General features: G+C 41.7%; 2 protein-coding genes across 6 annotated transcripts in view; one reads left to right on the forward strand and one right to left on the reverse strand.

The window, feature by feature from the left end:
* Positions 1-400: 400 nt before the first annotated feature.
* Positions 401-22,089, reverse strand: part of pld6 (phospholipase D family, member 6) — a 30,990-nt gene continuing 9,301 nt past the window's right edge. Inside the window, exons 1-5 of one of the 4 annotated variants that reach the window (XM_036136832.1) lie at positions 18,393-18,668; positions 16,734-16,809; positions 9,482-9,651; positions 9,007-9,236; positions 402-1,431 (exon numbers count right to left, since the gene is read on the reverse strand). In XM_036136832.1, the coding sequence (XP_035992725.1) occupies positions 1,202-1,431; positions 9,007-9,236; positions 9,482-9,651 (630 nt within the window). In that variant the 5' untranslated portion in view covers positions 16,734-16,809; positions 18,393-18,668 and the 3' untranslated portion in view covers positions 402-1,201. Of the gene's footprint in view, positions 1,432-9,006; positions 9,237-9,481; positions 9,661-16,733; positions 17,280-18,392; positions 18,669-22,089 lie in introns of those variants that run through there. The other 3 variants (XM_021324099.2, XM_021324101.2, XM_021324098.2) reach the window with 3 other exon arrangements.
* Positions 17,383-21,688, forward strand: LOC105936699 (transcription elongation factor 1 homolog). 2 transcript variants are annotated; one of them, XM_012877655.3, is made up of 4 exons: positions 17,383-17,505; positions 17,757-17,894; positions 17,987-18,057; positions 20,458-21,688. In XM_012877655.3, exons 2-4 carry the CDS (start codon positions 17,779-17,781, stop codon positions 20,520-20,522), a joined length of 252 nt encoding a protein of 83 aa, XP_012733109.1. In that variant the 5' UTR covers positions 17,383-17,505; positions 17,757-17,778; the 3' UTR covers positions 20,523-21,688. The 2 variants fall into 2 exon arrangements, with proteins under 2 accessions (XP_012733109.1, XP_012733110.1); XM_012877656.3 differs by having other exon boundaries at positions 17,433-17,574.

The following is a 22,089-nucleotide window of genomic DNA, read 5'->3' on the forward strand; positions in this document are numbered from 1 at the left end:
AAAAACAATAATGGGATTATTAATTTGTTGATTACATCATGGTGCTTTTTGCTCTCAAGCCATCCCTGCCAGCTTGCCTGTTGGGTAGATTTGGACAAGTGAGCTCTGGGAACTACTTATTTTAAATAAGTGGCACAATTTGTTTTGTTTTTTAATTTTAAAAGCGACTGCTCTTCTTCTGACACAATTTACCCTTCATGGCCGGACTCAAATGTTTTTGGGTGAGTCCTCGACCGTAACGTCTCTTTTTTTTTAGCCGACCAGCAATCCTAATAAACGGCTAAAAATCAATCCACAGCACAAGCTCTTAGAGGAAAATCACAGATTTTCAGCCACTGATTAACGTTGCCATAATTGGCCAAGCTTTTTTTTTTTTTTTATCTTTTTTCCAAAGCTCTTGAGTAAACATCTAACCCCTTAGCATCCACATCCATAGCCGGTTAGTGACAGAGCCTTATACTTCATCTACCCACGTCTCACTTCTAACATCACCACAGAGGATGTCAAGGTTTCAAATATTATCTTATCAAATAAAGACAATTAAATTCTCATTGTATCATGAAAAGTCCCATTTAAACAAGATACCACAAGTGATGATGCACATAGACAATTTGGTACAACATGAAACATGTTACAGCAACAGCAAATAAAAAAACAACAACCTGCACCTGAAGGAATAATTATGCAAAACTGATACACACGAGCCTCCAGTAAAAACAATAAACTTACATTTTTATAGCCAGTGCAGCTCAGAAGATACATAGATTTCCATAGAAACAAGAAACTAACCCGTCTCTACACTTGTATTATATATGCAGCAGTTCACTACCACATGAAAAACAAAAATCTGCTTTCAACTAAAATCTAAGAGAGAGACATTAAACCTGTGAAATGGTAAAAAAAATAAATAATAATCTGCTAAATAAACAGCATGCGTTTATACTGAAACAAGAGGAATTTAGTTTATTTGGTGGGAAAACTTTTATAAAACTGGAACACCATCTCCAAGTTAATAACTTGGTTGATATTTAAAAGGCTGCATTTTTCAACCAAGAAAAAATACTGAGACATGCTAAAAAATAAAAAAATACTAATCCTTTTAGTTTCCTTCAGTCATTTTAACTTGACTTTGTCTGAACAGAATAAACTGATTTTTCATGCGTGCCCTCTCCGTCTGCCGGCGTCCATCACGTCCAATCAGCTATAGCTGCTTATAGAGCCGGGCTGGATCGTTGAGCGCCCATAGCCGGTGGAACTCCTCGATGAAGGGCTGCACCAGCTCTGCCTCGTCCGTTATGAGGATGTTCTCCCTGTTGCTTTGCACGGCTTGCAGCGTCCAGTTGAGGGAGCCGGTGATGAGGAGCCGGCCGTCCACCACTGCAAACTTGTGGTGCATGTGCACGGAGCCAGAGTCGCATCTCACGCAGATGCCTACGGAGGCAATGGTGGACAATGGAGAGGGAGAGAAACTTGTGTCACAAAATCTGCATTCATCATAGATCCTGTCTGTCGCAACAAATTGATGGGATGGGCACAGACTAGCACATTACTTTGTAAGGCAAGGCCAAAAAAAAAAAAGCAGACAGGCCTTTTCCACACCCACATGTTGACGCAGTTTACCGAGATCTGAGTTAAAAGTATTGACTTGTCTACCAAAACACCACATCCATGTGAACACACAGTCATTTTCCCTTTATAGGCCCACAGAGGGGATAATGAGACCAAGAGCGACAAACGTCGTTTTGAACCGGCAACCTTTGGCGACTCTCCAAGACACAAACGGCTAGCTTTTTAACCACTAGGCCACCAATCCCACAAACATCCCAGAAACATCTAGAGCTGTGCTCGCAAACTCAAATCCAAGAGGCCCAGTGTCCTCTAACTTTTAGATGTGACCCTTGCTCTACAAACCTGAATCTAATGGCTAGACTGCCCAACTAAGGCTCTGTCCACCGTCCATTTTCATAAACTATTAAGAAAAAAATGTGTCCACATGAGGACGCAGCATCGCTGAAAACGCTGTAGTAGGTATTCCAGGCCCATTGGTGGCGCTGTGACATTGCCAAAGAAACATGCGAAAAAGCACAGCAACATGGCAGGGATTTGACACACACACACACACACACACACACACACACACACACACACACACACACACACACACGACGTGTCATCATTTAAGACGCGGCTCGCATGCACACAAGGAAAAAAACTAAACGTCCTTTTTAAATGTATCCACTAAGAGACCCGGCTTCAAAAATTTTTGTTGCGTTCTCCCAAAACGCCACATCCGTGCGGAAGCACAGCCTAAACGAAAAAAAAAAAAAAAAACTTTGCGAGTGCCCCTGATCTCGTCTCCGTGGGGACGGGTCTAGCATGAGCCAACACTCCAGTCAGGTGTGCTGAAGCAGAGACGCGTCTAAAAGCTGCAGGACAAAGACCCTGGAGAACTGGAGTTAGAGACCATTGCTGTGGATACTTTCTTGCTGACACCACATCTAAAGAACTAGCTAGTTTATGGTAGCACACATGGCGTATCCCTTGGATCGGCCGATAAGATTATTTTAATAGCTTCTGCAGGTAAATTAATGGGGATGATGTCATTTAGGGTTAAATGCTTTAAATGCTTTAACCCTGTATGCTGAATGTTATTAAAGCTCAAAGCAAAATAAACAATACTTATGTCTAGTATTATATTGGCGTTATATTTGGTATCATAATTAATCTTCCTAAACCGACAACACTTTTTTCATATGCAGATGACTTCTTTAGCATACTAAAGTTACACTACATATTGGATCTCTTAGATAAAAGGAAACACCAAGAATAGAGAATGTGAAAAAATTTTTTTTTTACTTCAAATCAGAATTCTGATGCATTCAAATGGTTAGTGATTAAAATAGGCCAAATCTTCCTTCTGACGAGTGATTGGTAGCTCAAAAGCTGAAAATCTGTGTGTAAATCAAATTCAGGAAATCATTTTAGTGCAACAGTTTCAGAGACAAAAACAAAAAAAAACTAATTTAAAAACTATATTTATGTGAGAAGGCAGCAGTAGCTGTAATGTGCCTGTGAGACGGCACTAAGGGAAGTAGGAACCCTCAAAGCAGCTCTCACTGCTGCCTCAATACAGTGACTCCAGACAAACTGGTGCTTTGGGAAAGTCGCCATTAAAACAAAAAAGTTGCTAGAAGTCCTTGTCACTAGTCCTTTTGGAAAGAAATTGCTAGAGGAGTCTGAAAAGTCACTGAATATAGCAACAAAGACGCTGAATGGGCAACAATGGACTGTCGTGGTAGCCGCTGCACATGTGCAGTGTCGAAGTTCTGTTATTATAATTGACCACGAAAGGCTTTATTTACAAACAAACTGAGCAAAAACAAAGTGTAAAACACCAAAATAACTAATACGCCAGCAGGACGTGATAGTCTTTATTAAAAACTTTGACTTTTTAAACTTTCTACGTCAGTAGCTCACTCTGGGTGCATACAAACAACATGGCTATGCACCTTTAAACTATAGGATGAGTCTAGTCAAAGTCTGGACTTAAATCGTGACATAACCTTAAACAGGCTACAGCCTGTTAAGGAAACTGTTTAATGTGACTTATTATTATTATTATTATTATTATTATTATTATTATTATTATTATTATTATTATTAATAATAATAATAATAATAATAATAATCTGCAAGGAAGAGGGAGCCACTGGAAATTGATCTTTGCAAGCTCTGATTTAATCAATACTCTTTGAGACAGTGCACAAGGGGGCACTAAATATTGGCATGTATCCCGAGGATACAAAACAAGACCACTCAGGGCTCCCAAGGATACATGCAGATGATTCATTTTGTCACTCCCGCTTAAATGAATACAGTCCTGGTAAGAGGTAGTATGTTTATTTATATAGCACCATTCACAGGACAAAAAAAACACTAAGTGCTTCACAATAAAAACAACCATAAAACAACTAAATAAAAATTATAAAAAAGCTCAAACAACATAGCATCAAACTAGTTAAAAGCCAGTCAGAACAAGTGGGTCTTCACCTGCTTCTTAAAACAACGAAGCGAAGAGAGTCAAGACAGCGTAAAGATAAAGGAACGCCTTCCACAGTCTGGAGGCCACAGCTCTAAAAGACCGATCCCCTCTGGTCCTGAAATTAGTTTGTGGAACCATTAACAGTCTTTGGCTGGAGGATCTCAAACTATGAGAAGGGGAATATGGCTGTAAAAGGTTGGTAATATAAGCTGGAGCTTGGCCAGTCAGGGCTCTAAAAGTAAACACTAAACATTTAAAATGAGCTCTAAAATGTACCGGTAGCCAATGTGAAGAGATTAAAACTGGGTAATGTGCCGTCTTTTTCTTGTCTTGGTTAAAAGTCTTGCAGCAGCATTTTGCACAAAATGCAGCGAGCCAAAAAGAAACTACAATCTCTTTCTGTTCTGCTGTTTCACATATAAAGACATAATCTGGACTCTACAAAGGTTTTAAAATTGTTCCAGTGTGAACAAAACTGTACAAAAAAACCACTACGGATGGCTCAACTACGTCCACCTTATGATTGCTTTATAAAAACACCTTCATCAGCAGAAACCTAAAGTAAACAGTGCATGTGTTGGTATTTTGGACCAATCTGCTTTCCAGCATTGCTGCAGTTCATTGTGGTTTGCAGGAATTCATGGATGCTGCGCTCGGATAAAAGGGCCTACCACAGCATTTCAATCAGGTTGAGGTCGACCCTTCGACCTCTCCTTTCAACAGCATGACTTAGTTTATTATTCAGATATTCTGTTCTAGACTCGCTGTGTTTGTTCGGATCATAACCTTGTTGATGACATCATTTCAGTCAAGCTTCAGCTGTCACTACATTCATAACACTTTGGTGTTCATGGCTGACTATGACTGCAAAGTGCCAAGGTTCTGGCTGCAAGGGAAGCCCAGAACATCAGCCCTGCACCTCCAAATAAAATAATTAAAAAACAATGCATATCGATAGATAGACGTGTGGTACCACAGACAACAAAAGGGTCGATAAAAAGTTTAACAGAACAGTTTTCCTTCCTTTTGCATTCTAACCTATGATGTAGGTTAATACAACAGTATTACCTACACAATACTACCAACCAATCACAGACACAGACCCAGGAACACTCCGTCACCAAGCTCCGCCCCTTTCAAAGAGTTCAGAGAGCACTTATAGCACTCATCAAGCAACAGCATAAAATGGCCAGGGCTGCACTTAAATATACGTTTTGACTCTTTATGATTATTGATTCCATATATGACTTCTAATTTATCAATATGCTTTTCATCTATATCGTCCAGCCCTACTCCAAACCTAACAGAAGACATGAGACTGTTTGAGTTTCATCAAACAGACCACTGCGCGTTAAGCACCATAGCACTGTGGAAGCAGTCGTGTGTCTTCCTTCACAAGAGAACTGACCTAAAATCATTTCAGGAGGCACTAAATGACAGGTCTTAGAACAAAAACTCGGACTGTAAAGAGTTTGTCCTTTCTTCCTCGCACCCAAACGGGACTACAAACAGCGATGGCAAACTGAGTTACCTAGTGGTGGCTTATTTAGCATGAATAAACTGCTTCTAAAAAAAACAATTACCAAACAAAATATGGAACAGGAGTTTCATTTTCCTTGAGCCAACTTAATTTTCCTGAGGTTTGCAGTCAACATTCACACACACACACACACACACACACACACACACACACACTCAGAAACACTTTGCCTAATAACATTTGCTGTCTGGTTGCCAGCTTTGTACTTACTTAATTCTAACCCCGCCATATGCGGCGACAGTGATTTATTAAATGCAGAAAGGGCTGAGAGACAGAGTGAGACAGCATGAGTCACACACATGATACAAATCTTTCAAAGCACCATTACCCTGAGTCATTGAGGGGCTTGTGGAGGCAACCTCAACTAACCCTGACACCCCCATTATCTCACTGCTCACCATTATAGATCATGTGGGACTTACTGACAATGATACTCCAGCTCCAAGAGCCTGGAGAGAGCTGCTGCTGTCGAGTAGGACTAGTGTCACGCTCACCCTTTCTCCAGCTAAATGGGTCTATAATGGGTCGAAAGACGTTCGGCGCAACCTTTTATTATTTACCTAAAATGTTTGTACAACACAGTCCTGACTCTACATCTGCGGTGTTTCTAACCTTCTAACCCTGGCCATAACTCAGTTCAGTTTTTATAGCAGCAATTTACAATAAACTGAAGCACAGAAAAGTCAGCATTTACTGAAATTCTAATTCTATAGATTTACGTTTATATTAATCATTTGAAGTACATTTGAATTTTTAGAATCAGATTTACTTCACTGATTAAAAAACACGAATATACTTTACTTGATTAATATAAACTGAAATGTTTTTATAATCTGGGTTACTCTACATCCTCTACACCTATGATCCTGAGCACTACGTTTTAGCTCTTAGAAGGGTCTCCTGTGGCGACTCGGCCTCGGGGGAGGGGGTCGCACTAAGAGCAAATCAATGACTGCGGTGATATGGCGCATGACAAGAAGAGGAAAACCTCGCCTGGACTATGGAGACTGGGCCACGCTCCTGGAGAAGGGCCTGGGGCGAGTGTCCGGTGGTCGAGCTTTGGCTCCTGCAGCTCGGCCCGCAGACGCGTTACATCTTGGACACGCGGGTGAAGAAAGGAGCAGAGCTGTCAACCCTTCATCACATGGTGGTGAGATGGATCCAGTGACCGCGGAGGCTGCCACACAGACCTGGTAAACGTTCACAGACAGGATCTCTAGGCCGAGTCCTGAAGAGGAGGGTTTTCAGGATCTCCTTTAGCACATAATGTGGTTCTGTTGGCGTCTTCACGCCACGACCTCCAGCGCACACTCCTATAGCTTAGCAAATCAGTGTCAAGCTGCCAACATGATGCTCCTCTAAGCCCGGACGAGGGCATCGTTTTCAACGGGAAAATGCCCCTTCTGGGTTCGGGTCAGTCCATGCCTAAAGCGGAGGAGTTTAAGTGATAGTAGGATGAAACAGCAGATGGACAGAATGAGTAAAAGTCAAAGTCTCTTTATGTGTCTCCCTTGCGTGAGATGTGTCTTAGACGAAGGGGTTTCACTGCAGTGACTAACGTGCAGTACAAGACAAGACAGCAGTTGTCATATTTTGTACAGAGTCTTTAAATAATAAACTTCTTAATCACTTAATCTGGATGGCATTAAATTGGCCTCTGGTAATGAAGTAAAAAAAAATCTTGGTGTTATGTTTGACTAAGACATGTCATTTAAATCCCATATTAAACAGGTTTCCAGAGTTTCCTTTTTTCACCTCAGGAATATCGCCAAAATTAGAAACATTCTGTCCAGGGGTGACGTTAAAAAACTAGTCCATGCATTTGTTACTTCAAGGCTGGACTATTGTAATTCTTTACTATCAGGAAGTCCACAAAATGCAGTTCTAAGCCTTCAGCTGATCCAAAATGCTGCGGCAAGAGTTCTGATGAAAATCAACAAGAGGGATCATATTTCTCCTATTTTAGCTTCCCTTCATTGGCTTACTGTTAAATCAAGAATAGAATTTAAATTCTTCTTCTAACGTATAAAGCCCTTAATAATCAAGCTCCACCATATATCAGAGCTCTGATTACCCCGTATGTTCCTAACAGAGCACTTCGCTCTCAGACTGCAGGTCTGCTGGTGGTTCCTAGAGTCTCTAAAAGTAGAATGGGAGGCAGATCCTTTAGCTATCAGGCTCCTCTCCTGTGGAGCCAACTCCCAGTTTTGGTCCGTGAGGCAGACACCCTGTCTACTTTTAAGACTAATGTTAAAACTTTCCTTTTTGACAAAGCTTATAGTCAGAGTGGCTCATGTTACCCTGAACTATCTCTATAGTTATGCTGCTATAGGCTTAGGCTACTGGAGGACATCAGGGTCTATTTCTCTCACTCTGCTGTGTTCTCCAATCTATTTAGCTTGATGTTATTTCAACGTTTTGTTCTCTGCAATTTTTTCTTCATAGAAGGTACACCTGGTCTGGCGTTTTGTTAGCTGTGACATCATTCTGGGGGCAGATCATCCACTAGTACCATATATCATAGAAAGGATTCCCAGATCAATGTGTGTTTCTGTGCTTTTTGTGTCTCTGCTCTGTCTTCTCTAACCCCCAGTCAGTCGAGGCAGATGACCGTTCACACTGAGCCTGGTTCTGCTGGAGGTTTTCCTTCCTGTTAAATGAGAGATTTCCTCTCCACTGTCGCTTCATGCATCCACAGTCTGAGGGATTGCTGCAAAGCCATCAACAGTGCAGACGACTGTCCACTGTGGCTCTACGCTCTTTCAGGAGGAGTGAATACTGCTTGGAGAGACTTGATGCAATCTGCCTTAGAGAGGAAACTTTTTGACCAATCTGTCTGATTTGACTGAATTTGACTTTGAAAAGTGCCTTGAGATGACGTGTTGTGAATTGGTGCTATATAAATAAAATTGAGTTGAATGCAATAATGCGGGCACTGCTCAGATCCGTTGTGATGAAGAAAGAGCTGAGCCAAAAAGCAAAGTTCTTGATTAACTCGTCTGTCTACATTTCAACTCTCACCTATGGTCAATGGTATATGGATCCTAATAAATGTGATGTTCAAACTCCAAACTTTCGCAGATTCAAATAAGACAAGTATTTTGTTCTCAGTACAAAGGTTAAACGTGAATTTATGGCAGGTTTTTCTATGTAGATCAGATGTTAAATACTAAACCTGTGAAACTATAGGTTATTAGGGACAGACAGACAGACAGATATGGATGGATGGATGCGTGGATGGATGGGTAGATGGAGCATTTAGACAATGCAATATGTGATAAAGTCTGAAAATGGGGAAAGAAATGTAGTTTTACAACTAAAACATGTTCCACAGAAATAAATGGAAAACAAAAAATCATCCTCAAGGGTAAGCTAAATGTAAAATAAATCTTATGGTACAAAACCTAGGAGATGTGTTTCTTACCAGCCTTGCGGAGAACCCCTATTTGTGAGCCGGTGATGGCAGAGTAGTCCTTGTCACCAAGGACTCGGATAGTTACACCTTTTTGATGCAGCAGCAGTACAGCTCTACTCAGGTCCATGTTGGAAAAAGAAAAGACACACAGGTCCAGAGAGGAGGAGGCAGAGAGGAGGTGGCGGAGGAGACGAGAGAACGACGTCTCTACGCCATGTGGCAACGGACAGAAACATGAGCTGGATGAGCAAAAGCAAAGAAGTCAGTCAGAGGCCTGCGACAAGGCACACACTTCATACATGAGCCAAATGCCAGTTAACCGGCTGTGGTGACCACTGATCTATTACATGCAAATGCACAGGTTTTCAGAACTTTGTGAAACTGTCACAAAACATAATGTTTAAAAGTCCTGTATGAACATTTAAAGTGTAAGACAAAAAAACTGAAACGTGAGAAAACACCAATGTCATCCGGTCGGACTTACCGAGCTGTTTTCGGACTGAACAAGTGCTCCAGGCAGGCCACCTTTGAGGGGAAGAAGAGGACCTTGTTGAGGGGTCTTCTGTGTCTGACGCGACCAAAGAGCCAGCCAAGCAGCTCCAGACTGAGAGAGAGGGCCACCACTCCCAGGCCAACCACCTTCACCCTCCACATCTGCGACATGACTCACAATAAAGAAATCAGTTAAGTCCAGCCGCCTTCTATTCATCCTCGAAACATTTGGAATAACATCATAACTTTTATTTAGGCTACTTGATTTTTATACCAATGTGAATGAAGTCTTTGTTGTAGTCTATTAGTAATAATATTTTTACTTATAATTGTAACTGTAAAAGTGTAGAAGAGCTGAAATGGAAAACTCTTTAGACCAGTTTTGGTAAACTTTATTTACATAGCATCTTTCAGAGGATAAAAAACACAAAGTGCTTCACAACAAAACAACCATAAAACAACACAAAAAAAGATTAAAAAGATAAAAAAAAACAGCATAAATGCAACATCATTGCATAAACTAGTTAAAAGCCAGTCAGAACAAGTGGGTCTTCACCTGCTTCTTAAAACAATGAAGTCAGTCAAGACAGCGTAAAGATAAAGGGAACGTCTTCCACAGTCTGGGGGCCACAGCTCTAAAAGACCGATCCCCTCTGGTCCTGAAATTAGTTTGTGGAACCATTAACAGTCTTTGGCTGGAGGATCTCAAACTATGAGAAGGGGAATATGGCTGTAAAAGGTTGGTAATATAAGCTGGATCTTGGCCAGTCAGGGCTCTAAAAGTAAACACTAAACATTTAAAATGAGCTCTAAAATGTACCGGTAGCCAATGTGAAGAGATTAAAACTGGGTAATGTGCCGTGTTTTTCTTGTGTTGGTTAAAAGTCCTCCAGCAGCATTCTGCACTAACTGCAGACGGCCAAGATCTTTCTTTTTCAAACACAGAAAGGCTGTTACAATAGTCAAGATGAGATGAAATAAAAGCTTGAATAATCATTTTTAATTGACACCAAAGTGTAGAAATATTTCTTAGCTGAAAGAAACCGTTTTTGATTAATCTGCGAGAATGACACTCTAGTGACACGTGGCAGAATAAAAAATGATGCCAAGGTTTCTGAGGCTTGCTTTGACAGAGGAGGCCAATACACCCAGAAATTGCTTGATCTCAGTTATTTGGTTCTCGGGGGAAACAATTAGGTTTTATCAGCGACACTGTTTAATAGTATTAACACAGTTTATCAAGCAGGACAACTAAAAAAATTACAACCACACATTTTGGGCATTTTATTGGGATTATATGTGGTAAATCCACACAAAGTTATGCATAGTTGTATTGTGAGTAAAATAATCATTTTTGGTCAACAAGAAAGAAAATTGCTATTTGTGGTGAAAAACTGACACCCCGCATTACCCCTGATGAAAAATGTCGGTGGTATTATCGTTTCATGCGGATGCTGAAAACCTGGCGACAAAAGATGCAAGGCTGGGCAGAGGTTCAATTTCCAGTAGGACAACAATCCTAGACACACAGCCACATACAATGGAACAATTTAGAACAAAGCACAAGCATTAATCAGAATGGCTAAGTTAATGTCAGGACATAAATAAAATTGGAAATCTGGGAAAAATACTCCCACTCCACCCCCCCCCCCCCTCCAAAAAGAAACATTGATGTGCAAAGCTAGTAGAGATACTCTATGACTCGCAGCTGTAGTTTTTTCTCCAAAGAGTTGACTTGAGGGGTCTGAATAAAAATGCATGTCAAGTTAAACCTGGTATCCTTATTTTTTTACACAATTAAACACTGCATTTTGCTGCTCCATCATATATTTCCACATCCCAACAAGGTAAATAGAAATCTGTGGCTATTAGAGGGAGAAAAAAAGCATAACAATGAAAAGGAAACACATTGATCGGTACTGATGATTATCAACAAATTTAAAAAATATATTTTAAGTGCAGCCCTGGCTATTTTATGCTGTTGCTTAGCGACCTATTTTTAGATACAGAACACACAAACACTGAATTCAAACTCAACCCTTTATTCAATCAACTTTTTACCAAAACTGCAACTTTTTAAAAAAAGAGAAAAAGAAAGTGTTCTCTCTGAACTCTTAAAAGGGGGCTGAGCTTGTTTGCTGGGTCTGTGTTTGTGAATGGTTGGGACGATGTAATGACTGTAATATTAACCTATATTGATGGAAAGCAAAAGGAAAACTTTTATTCTATTGTACTTTTTATTGACCCTTTTCTTCTATCATTGTATATAGATAGATAGATAGATAGATAGATAGATAGATAGATAGATAGATAGATAGATAGATAGATAGATAGATAGATAGATAGATAGAATTATAATATATTATATACATACATTTAAATTAAGAGTTCCTCATTAGAAAACGCACAATGAAGATAAATCCAATACAGAAACTCCTAAAAACAGCAAAAATGTATATCACTACCTTGATTTATCAGTTAGCTATGCTAGCTGACAAAATCCAAGCGACAAACTGATGGTATGCAGAAGGTTTCTAAACAGCGTAATACAACATACAGGGCAGTCAAACTTTTTTACAGTAGCAGGCCACACATTATCAGGTAGGAGGGTGCACGTATGCCGGTGCCCGAGCCCCAGAGGGGAGAATTTTGAAAAATAGTCTCCCTGATGTATTTTGGAAGCTTTCAAGACAGGTGATTATTTAAAGAATAGAGTCAGAGTGCATGTTTTAAATTGAATAAAAAGCAAAAAAGTGAGTGATCAATTCTTCAAAAACAACTTTTTTTTTTAATTATTATTCTTAAAACATTTTTTCACATGTTATCATCATGTTTTAACAAGATTTTGAACAAATTTGCATAAAATTAGTTGAATTTGAATTACTAGCACCATATAAAACAGAACAGATTAGGTGAATATATGACAATTTACTAACTTCCGAGCGCGCAGTGAGACAACATGCGCGCGCTCAAAACCGGTCTCGCGCGCGCTCAGTTCCTTCTCTGCTCGCGCGCTAGACCTGCTCATTCCATGCTCAACACCAGCTGTGCTGTGCGCTCGCTTGGCTGTTTCTCCGCGAGCGTCGCGCGAGAAGAGTTAAGCTGGGAGTTAAGCTGGGATTGGTTCCTGCACGCTCAAACAGAAGGCACAAATATCACTCCATTATATAATTGGGCAAATGTAGGCGGCGGCAAGAGCTGCTAAAGACGATGCTTTGCCGCTGTTGACCGGCTACTTTTGACTGCCCTGAAAATAGCCAGGTAAGTTAGGACAATGGGCCCCCTATGAAATGCAGGGCCATTTAACAGAACTTACACTGTAACTATGGTTCTGTTAACTCCTTGATGACTGCCAGTGGCAGTAAACAAAGTAGATATGTCTCTTCGCGCTCTGCGCAGGTTGAGGTTTTCATGTAAAAGTCACATACGTGATGTAGCCCACCTGAGTGTGACGTCTATAATTAACACCTAGGGGAGCTACGTTCGGTCTCCTGGGATCTTCTCGCTGAGAAGTTCCGAGTGACTGGTGTGACTGGCAGTCACCCACCTATAGCTAAGAAAGCCGAAGCCAAAAGACGTCCAATACCTGCGTGGACTTGTGGCCCACCTTGAGGTGGTAGAGTTGTGTGAACGTGCACGAAGTCGCACAGGACGCCCCCACACAAATGTCCCCCAGCAGCACGCCTCTCATCGAGGATGTAGTCACACTCCTGGTGGAATGGCATTAAAACCCTCCAAGGGTGCAGCTGCACCCACAGACGTATTAGCCAGCGCAATGCCCTCATTGACCCAATGTGAAAGCCTGTGCTTTGAAAGGGCCTGCCCCTTGCTCTTTCCCCCATGACAGACAAAGCAGCAGGTCTGACTGCCGGACAGCTGCAGTCGCTGTCATGAATAGCTGCAGCACCAGGTGTGGGCATAGCAAATTTGCCACCTCAGAGAGGAAGGGCAGTACGCTCCCAGCTTGGTGGCTATGTTCACATAACCTGGGGGCAGCACCTTGGGGAGGAAGGCAATATTCGGCTATAATGTCACTCCAGACCCATCTGCCTTCCAATGCAGGCAGGTAGAGGTTACAGCAAGAGCATGGTCCTCATTCACCCGCTTACCTGAAGCCACTGCCAACAGGAAAGCGGTCTTCAGTGACATCAGTTTCAGTGGGGCTGCACGCATCGGCTCAAAGGGTGCCCTCAAGACTAATGGGAGGTCCCATGCAGCCATGGGCCTCTGTCGGGGAGAACGCAGTCTCCTGGCCCCCCCTAAGAAACCGCGTCACCCAGTAATGTGTGCCCAACCATCGGACATCAATTGGATGATGACGCACCGAGATGCACCCAGGTGAACCTTCAAGGTTGACGCTGCTCGTCCAGCTTTCAAAGGGACTTAGAGGTATTTCAAAACATCTTGCAGGGGACAGACCACTGGATCCAAAGCGCTGCCAACACCTGGCATACATTTGCAGAGTAGAAAGAGCCCTGGCATTTTTGTAACGTCTTACAGACTGAAGGTTCCAGGCCCGTCAAGGGCTGCCAGTCCCCTTCGGCGGCCAGATCCATGAGCTGAAGACGGACCGGGGACGTATGCCACACTTGCCCGTCCAAGCTGGGACAACAGATCCCTCCTAACCGGAAGCCGCCACGGCTCTCCGTCCAACAGGTGCAGGAGCATTGGGAACCAGATTCTCGTGGGGCCGTTCTGGTGCGACCAGGAGAACCTTCTGACTCGATAAGATCACCCAATGGAGAGTGGGTAGAATCAGGGGAAATGGTGGAAAAGCAGAGCAGCTTGCCTGGCCAGGGCTTGGCGAGTGCATCCATGCCTAGTGGGGAGCTGGGCATGGATTGACTAGAGGTGGGGATGGCTTAAGGAAGACATGAGATAATTTTTAGGTACAATATAATGTTTCATAGGTTAATATATACAATCAGGGAGTGTAACTTAAACTTACTGCTAAAGGTTAAACTTGATTGTTAAACAACAACAATAAACTGAAGCAGTCTACAACACAATCTGCAAACCAACAGAGGAGAAAGTGTAGCCAGGACTACTGGGTACATCTTGCATTCTTGTGTATCTACTCTGTTAAGAACACGGCTGACACCGGTTGCACTGAATCTATTTCTGAAACTTCATTGTCACATTTTTATTTATCTTCTTAGTACATGTAAGCTGGTGTGTTGCGCCGAAGGGTGGTTATACCAGCTTTATAGCTACAGATACAGACACAGTCGGATAGATACTTTCAATTAACCTTCTGGTAGGAACTTGCAAAAAAAAATTAAATTAAAGTACAAATTATATAACAAGTTAACTGAGGTTGAGTAACTTTCTTGTTCAACAACGTCACCTTAAGTAATGCAACTTTTTTGCTCAACAAACTCAACTACAGTATTGCCACTTTCTTTTCCAACAACTTCAAATTAAGTTTTACAACTTTTCGTCTTAGTCTAACAATATAATGTTTCATAACATAAGAAGTGAAGAACACAGCTGACCCTGAGTGCACTGAAACTATTTCTTATACTAAAAAGTGAAACTTCATTGTCACATACGAATATTGTCAGCTGCCAGTTGTCAATAAACTAAAGACAGAACACTTTTATCTCTATCAAAAAAGCACCAATAAGGTTAACTGAAGTAATGAAACCTTCTTCTTCAAGTTCACGTCGGGTATAACCTGACGAGCCAGATGAATTTCGTTCCGCTTAGCTCCGCCTAGCTTCACTCACATGGTGGAGATAGGCGGAGCGAAATTCATCTGGCTAGGGTCAGGTTATGTCGGGTAATGCCTAAAACAAGATTAGACGCGACTTGGGTCCGAAGGAAGATTTCCCTTGCTGACTTTCAGTTGCCAGAGACTCTGCTGGTACTAGATTAGACAGAAGGGTTGTCCGTGCGATGGGCTGCTGGTGCATCATCGGCCATATTGGGCATGGCTCCTCCCCTTAGTCAGAATTCACTGAACTCCTGGGGGACAACACTGAGCCATTATGGACCTCCATACTCTGGGTTCAACCTCCCAAGGCTGGCGACCTAGAGGGAGGTTCCACTCGTCATTGAGGAACTGAAACTCTGAGTTTGAGGCCCTGACCGACACAACATCCTCAAACTCCACTTCCAGGCCGAGGCAGGCCGTACGGCACAAGTGCCTCAGCAAATCCACCTCCTGCCGAGAGGGACGCTGCAGCTTCTTTGCCTTCTTCTGCCTTAGACGGTGGTTGTCCCCAACAGGCGTGTCCATACGCCGGATGGGACCCCCACGAGGCATCTCAGAGGATGGCAACTCTCCTGGCAACAGGGGGCCTTCCACCTGAAGCAGCCTACCCTCTCTCACTGAGAGCAGTAGGATGATGCAATTCATGCATGGGTCAGTCAGAGCTTCTCTGAGATAATCACACTAATCACACAACACTGTGCGCTTACCTCATTCTCATTCAAACCTGCTAAGTTCCAAAAAACGTTACGTACGGAGCAATCGACCAGCAAAACCCGCCAGGTCGACAGCGAGAAGATCAAAGAGACCGAACATAACTCCCCAGGTGTTTCCGATAGACATCACACCCAGGTGGCCTATGTCACGCATGTGACTTTGTTTACATTAAAAGGAAAAGTCCGGACATAATCAGAATTCAAACTGCTGAAAGCACTTTAAATATAAAATGATTACATACTTTTCAATAAATGATACGGTTTTTTTAATTAAGAGTAATTTTCATTTGAATGTGCTTTACTGGAGGCATCCATGTTGGTCAAGAACAGTACTGTCACCTCCCAGTTTGTGACGTCACATTGCTGGATGTTTCTGCAATGTTATCAGGGAGTAAAAACTCATCTTTAGAACCAATCTCTGTTCAAAATGGTGATCTGCGCCGCTTGATCTACTTTCAGCAGTTATCATCAGTTATTGCAGCCGTAAAATGCAGAAAATACGGACAGAGCTGCTCTCTCTGCCTTGGCTCCTGTGTCAGGATGCGCTCCAGCGTGTTATGAGGCGGAGGGATATTTCAGCTGGTCATACGGAGTGTCTGTAGTGCGGCAGCGCCACTTAGTTTAGAGCCCAAACACGTCACTTCACTTTCAGAAACAAGCCCAAAAAACTGCAGCTGTGGTGGTCTGCACAGTAAAGCCAGACCTTCGCGGACCGCAAGGAGATATATTCACTTTGTTTACTGCCACTGGCAGTCAGGAAGGAACAAATCAGAAACACAGTTTCACGACAAAAATAAAAACAAATATGAACTTACTTTATTCCCAAGCCTGCTGGAGTTTCTGTCGCCACCATGCGGGAGAAGGAAGTGTCAGGACAGTGGCGTTCTTCTTCTTCGTTTCAATATTTTTTGGCAGTTGGCAAACAACAAAATTGTTGCATTAGCGCCCCCAGCTGGTATGGAGTGTGGACCAGAATGTGACTGTGTTAATTTAAGATAACGAAATATTATTTGGTAAGTTTTACCTTTTAAGTTTTTCCTAAATAATTAAACAAAATCTACATTAATTTTAATTGTATTTAAATTTTGAATCAACTGCTTTGTTCCTCATATTTTTGACAGTATAATATCAAATGTTCTACCGTTTCATCATCTCCCCAATAATCACATTGACCACTACAATGTTTCCCTAAAATAAAAAGAGTGCCGTTTAGCCCAAATCTAAGACGAGTAAAATCTCTTGTTCTCTCTGTACTTCTCATTTATCCTGTTTTCTTTAGAATTTTATAGAACCAACTTGTTTTCTGTATCCCATTGTTTTGCCATTTATCCTTCATTTTCTGTTTTATTAACATTATAACTTATGTTTTACCAATATTAACAGCCGAATCTTTTGATGAGTTTCTAGTGGCTTTCGTCAGAGGCGTTTCGTCGCTGCCGTTCGATTTGACTGCCGTCTCGGTCAGCCAATGGGAGACCGTGACGCAAAACGCTCTCCTCCAATCACATCAATTGAACGGTTGTCGCTGCCGGGTCTTACGAAGCTCGTTTGGTCAGTTCAGCAACGTGTATATTCAGCCTGAAACAGGTAAACAAGATTAAACTTCTACTTGTTAACACCTGACAGTCACACCGTGTTCAGTTGCTGCGACTAAACGTAAGCGTTAGAACAATATTTCTTTAAAAAAAAGTATAATCTGTTTCTCTGTCATCCTGAGGTGAATAAAGTTGTCAAACCAATCAACAACAAACATGCTAACGTTAGCCTGCTAAGCTGAGGCCGTATTTTCTCTCGCGATATCTGCGTTAACTGCTTTTTGGTTTGACTCTCTGACCCAGGCTTTATGCAGCTCGTGTAAAAATGGGTCGACGCAAGTCTAAGCGAAAGCCTCCCCCAAAGAAGAAGATGACAGGGGATCTGGAAACCCAGTTCACCTGCCCCTTCTGCAACCACGAGAAGTCATGCGATGTCAAGATGTACAACGCGAACACACGCTGCTCTGATCTGAAGTGGTTCTGTTTTGGTCCGGCTGGGTTCTTACTCGCCTTGTTTGTTTCGCCCCACACAGGGAGAGAAGCAGGAACACCGGGGTGATCTCATGCTCCGTCTGCTTGGAGGAGTTCCAGACTCCCATTACCTGTATCCTTTGCACCAAGTGGATTATGGCCCACTTTGCCTCAAAGAGGAACACAAATGATGATAGGGCTTTGAAATGCCACCTCACTTTGATTTCTTTTCAGCTTATAGTGACGGGAAATGTGTGTCCTTAAAGAGATCCGGTTCTTATGGTTTGGGTCTCTAAAAATGCTGTCTCCTCCTGTTTCCTAAATGCTCCTCTAATTATTTATTTATTTATTTGGGGGGGGGATTATGTTCTTGTAAAAAAGAAAAAGGAAGATAATTAATTAATTTACAATGATGTAATTAAAATAGTGTCTAACTTTAACTTAGCTTCCTGCCATTTCTAATCTCACCTTTCCAGCATGTTGTTTTTCAGTCTCTGTTCTCTCTCTCACTCCCCAGCATCTCCCTCCACCATGTGTTTTCTCCTTGTGTGAGCGCTTGGTCTTTAACTCCCACCCCTCCCCTTCCTGCTCAGTGAGACCACACAACCTCAGATCAAGAGAAAAATAACACAAGAAAAAAAAAAAAAAAAAAACTGGCACTGATTGTTCACTACATACAACATGCTGTTAAAGCTGATTTGTTTATGATCAGTTTGAGGATTAGTTCGTTTTTGACGCCGGGAAAAAGGGCAGCCCTTCAGCAATTAGTACCTCCATTTCATACATCGGTTTACCTCATTAGCCGGAAATCATCAGTCTGCTCTAATTCCACCAAGAGGGGCGTAAACCTTTGGATTTTTGCTAAAGGTTTTCAGTTGTGCAGCCCAATGAATGATAGCTGTGCTTTTCCGGGGCGCTGTACTACGAAGCAGGTGCGACCTTTCCCAGTTTCTTAAACGGATCTGGCAGATCTAAAACCTACAGTGAGGATTGTACTGAAATGGTTCAATGAAGCTGGCTAATTAACTCTGTAAATCAACCCAGGGTTACTCGCGCCGTCTATCTGCTCGCCACATAAAACAGGTGGAGCCGCAGTAAAAGGACCAATCGCGACGCAAAGGCAGCGAAAAAAAAAGCTGGTAAATGTGCAAATGAATATTCTTGCCGCTGCCGCATTATTAAAGCATGAATCCATATAGCATTTTGTCAGTAATTTAATCTTCGTTGTTCAACAGTCCCCTTTGCAATAAATGGCTGGGATAAAAAATGGCTCAGCCTAACAGGTGGAAGTGCTATAAATGTCCAGGTTGATTTGTGATGTCAAGCAGTTGTCTGAAGGAGATCATACAAAGGGATCTGAGTATGAGCACATGTGTACAGACGCATAATGTAGCAGGTCGGAGACTCAGACGCATTAAAGCTCGTGATAAATGATGAGATCTTTAAAGAGGGGAGGCATGTTAATTGATCCTTAGTTGTTGTTTTTTTCCTCCAGCTTCTAACATGAACAGTCTTTGGAATGATCCGTCTCAGTTTTGGGTACACACGGATCGATTCTTCCAAGATCAATCGCAAAGATTTTCCGTTCAACCAGGATGTAAATGGCGTGAGTTGCTGGGAAGGAAAAAAAAAATAAAGGAGCGGAGGCGGAGTGTGTTTACACGTCGCTGTCCTTTTTTCGTTTTTCATTTTCTTCTGGAGTCTGACCGGTTGAGAGGCGGTTGAGAGTCCAGTCCTTAAGAGCTAGAATCCTGCCACGTCTAGTTGCATCCCCGCTCCAGCACACCTGAACCAGACGGCTGAATTTCCTCATCAGCATTCAGTCATTCAGCTCTTCGGAGCCCTGCTAATGAGCTGTTTTATGAATTCTTGGGTCAGCGCTCAAGATATGACACTTTGATACGATGCAAGTCTGGTCCCTCACACAGCCATTCGCGTCTAAACCGCTGGCGACAAATGTGAGTACATCCGTAAGCTAAAATGTCCACATTGTGCCCAATTAGACATTTTCCTTCCCCTATAAGATATCGAATATATCCTATATACAGTATGTGCTGGACACTTTCACGTATTCATGTCTTCTCCTCCACCTCTAACCACATAATATGTGGCTTTCAAATTTAACTTCTGTTTACAAAAACACAGTGCCTCGCAAGATGTCTTTCATAAGAAAGTCTTGGCTGAATTGTGTTTTTAAAAAAGAATAATTCAGCATAACAGGTCAAACCAGCGAGTCGGAACACACTCCTTTGGCGTCGACGGATGTAAAATATTAAAATGAGTGTAAAAAGCTTTTCATTTTAGTTTTTCTGCCTCCGTTGAAAACAAGTAAATAGATCTGACTCTGCGGCTGAGATTACGAATAATTAGGGAAAACGGATGGATTCTGGCTGATGATTTATAATGTTTTATATTAATAGCTGATGGAAACAGAAGGATTTAAAGTATTTTATTTTTAAAACTTGTCACATGTTTAAAACCACTCGATGTGATCTATGCGGAAGTCTTGTTTCCTTAATCAGAGCCCTTTTAGATCTGTCGGAGCCTGTGGATGTGTACAGTGACTGGATAGATGCCTGCGAGGTAGCCAATCAGTAGTCCTCGTGGAGCTCGACGCGTCTCAGGGAGCTGGAGAAGCCCAACGTGCGACAGCGGGGCCACGCCCATTCAGATCACGCGGCTCCGAGGACATGCTTGAAACATTCGATCGCGATATGCCCAGATTTTTATGGTCAGTAGAGATTTGCCACTCTGCCATCAGAAGTCTCACTTCTGGCATCCTCAGCGAAAAACCTGTTGGGAAAAAACTTGCATCCTGATTTTCAAGCCTATAGTTTGGTAATAGCCTGCTACTTTAGCTTTACATTTTGAGATTTTATGTAATCTGTTCTGTGCAGGGTGCCATGACTTCTGATACATACAGCAGAGCTGTCTATTTTTAAATGTAGTATTTGAAGGCCCAGAAACAAATGCACACTCTTTAGATATATAATTTTAAAGTAAAGATAGAAATCCAGATATTTAGTTTATTCCAACTGCTAAATGTTGCAGTATTGAGTAAAAAAAATAAAAGTAAATAGAATAAAATATGCAAAAAGTTCATATTTGGGGAAGTCAGGTCCTTTAGTAAGTCCTGGATAGTGTACACAAAACAAACGATCCATTTAAAGCTAAAGTTATTCGTTCTTCATCACTCAGTAGCATCTATTTAAAGTGCAACACTTTCTTATTGTCTGCATTAAAGCTTGAAGCATGTTCAAACGTCTTGGAATGGATGTTGAGGGACTTCAGGAAAATAATGCTTCGCAATAGTTATTTGTGTCTTAAATGAATGCTGCAGATTGCCAGCTCTTTGTATAAAGTAATCCATGATTTCCTCTAGGGAGAGCATTTGTGACCAATTTTCTTCACCGTAGCATTTCTTAACAACACTCTGCTTCCTCATAAAACGGAAGTATTACAGCATTAGGTCATCCAAAACACAAAAACCTACTCAACACCAGAATAACAACGGTTAGCCTCATAGTTAATAAGTGGGTGAATAGTTCACTGTCCGTTCAGTTTTCACTTCAGCGTTGTACTCTTGTTAGATGAAAGAAGCCTTTCCTAAACGAGTAAACTTTGTTTATTTGAACAGATATGCAGAATGGTCAGTTTTGCTCTGCTGGAGTCTGTGATGCTGGGTGCTTGTAAATTTAACATGTATTAAACAAGTATTCTAATGTTTTCAACTGTGACCAGTAAAATAAAGACTTTTTACCTGATCCGTTGTTCTGGTGGGGATCTTTACACTGACCTTTTATACTTGCTCTGTTTTATTGCACAATTAAAACCAGAACACTGACAGAAAAGTCATATTTCAACAGGATTTTACAAATGTCAACATTTTAATTATGTACCTTATTAATATGCAGTTCTGGTCCAAAGTTTCCATAAAGTCACCGGCATGAATGTTATCTTAATTTTGGATTTTAAATCATGCCTTTGAGCTGTCGTTTTTGTCAGGGTAGAATCAAATTCAACACACAATTTGAACTTTAAAAACAACATAGGAGCAATAATTAGAATTTCAGGAAAATGTTCTCCGATCCACACGGGTTCAAAACTATACATAAATGTGGATAATGCCCATAAGGAAGTTGCTGAGAAAGCGATGTGTCCGTGA

This window comes from Fundulus heteroclitus, chromosome 5 (genome assembly GCF_011125445.2).
Source record: "Fundulus heteroclitus isolate FHET01 chromosome 5, MU-UCD_Fhet_4.1, whole genome shotgun sequence".
In the NCBI taxonomy this organism is placed as follows: Eukaryota; Metazoa; Chordata; class Actinopteri; order Cyprinodontiformes; family Fundulidae; genus Fundulus; species Fundulus heteroclitus.

Excerpts from the sequence above, each read along its gene's own strand:
- LOC105936699 (XM_012877655.3), top strand. The coding sequence starts at position 17,779 with ATGGGTCGACGCAAGTCTAAGCGAAAGCCTCCCCCAAAGAAGAAGATG. Across the intron at positions 17,895-17,986 it reads AAGTCATGCGATGTCAAGAT|GGAGAGAAGCAGGAACACCG; the intron begins GTACAACGCGAA and ends CGCCCCACACAG. Across the intron at positions 18,058-20,457 it reads GTTCCAGACTCCCATTACCT|ATCTGTCGGAGCCTGTGGAT; the intron begins GTATCCTTTGCA and ends GAGCCCTTTTAG.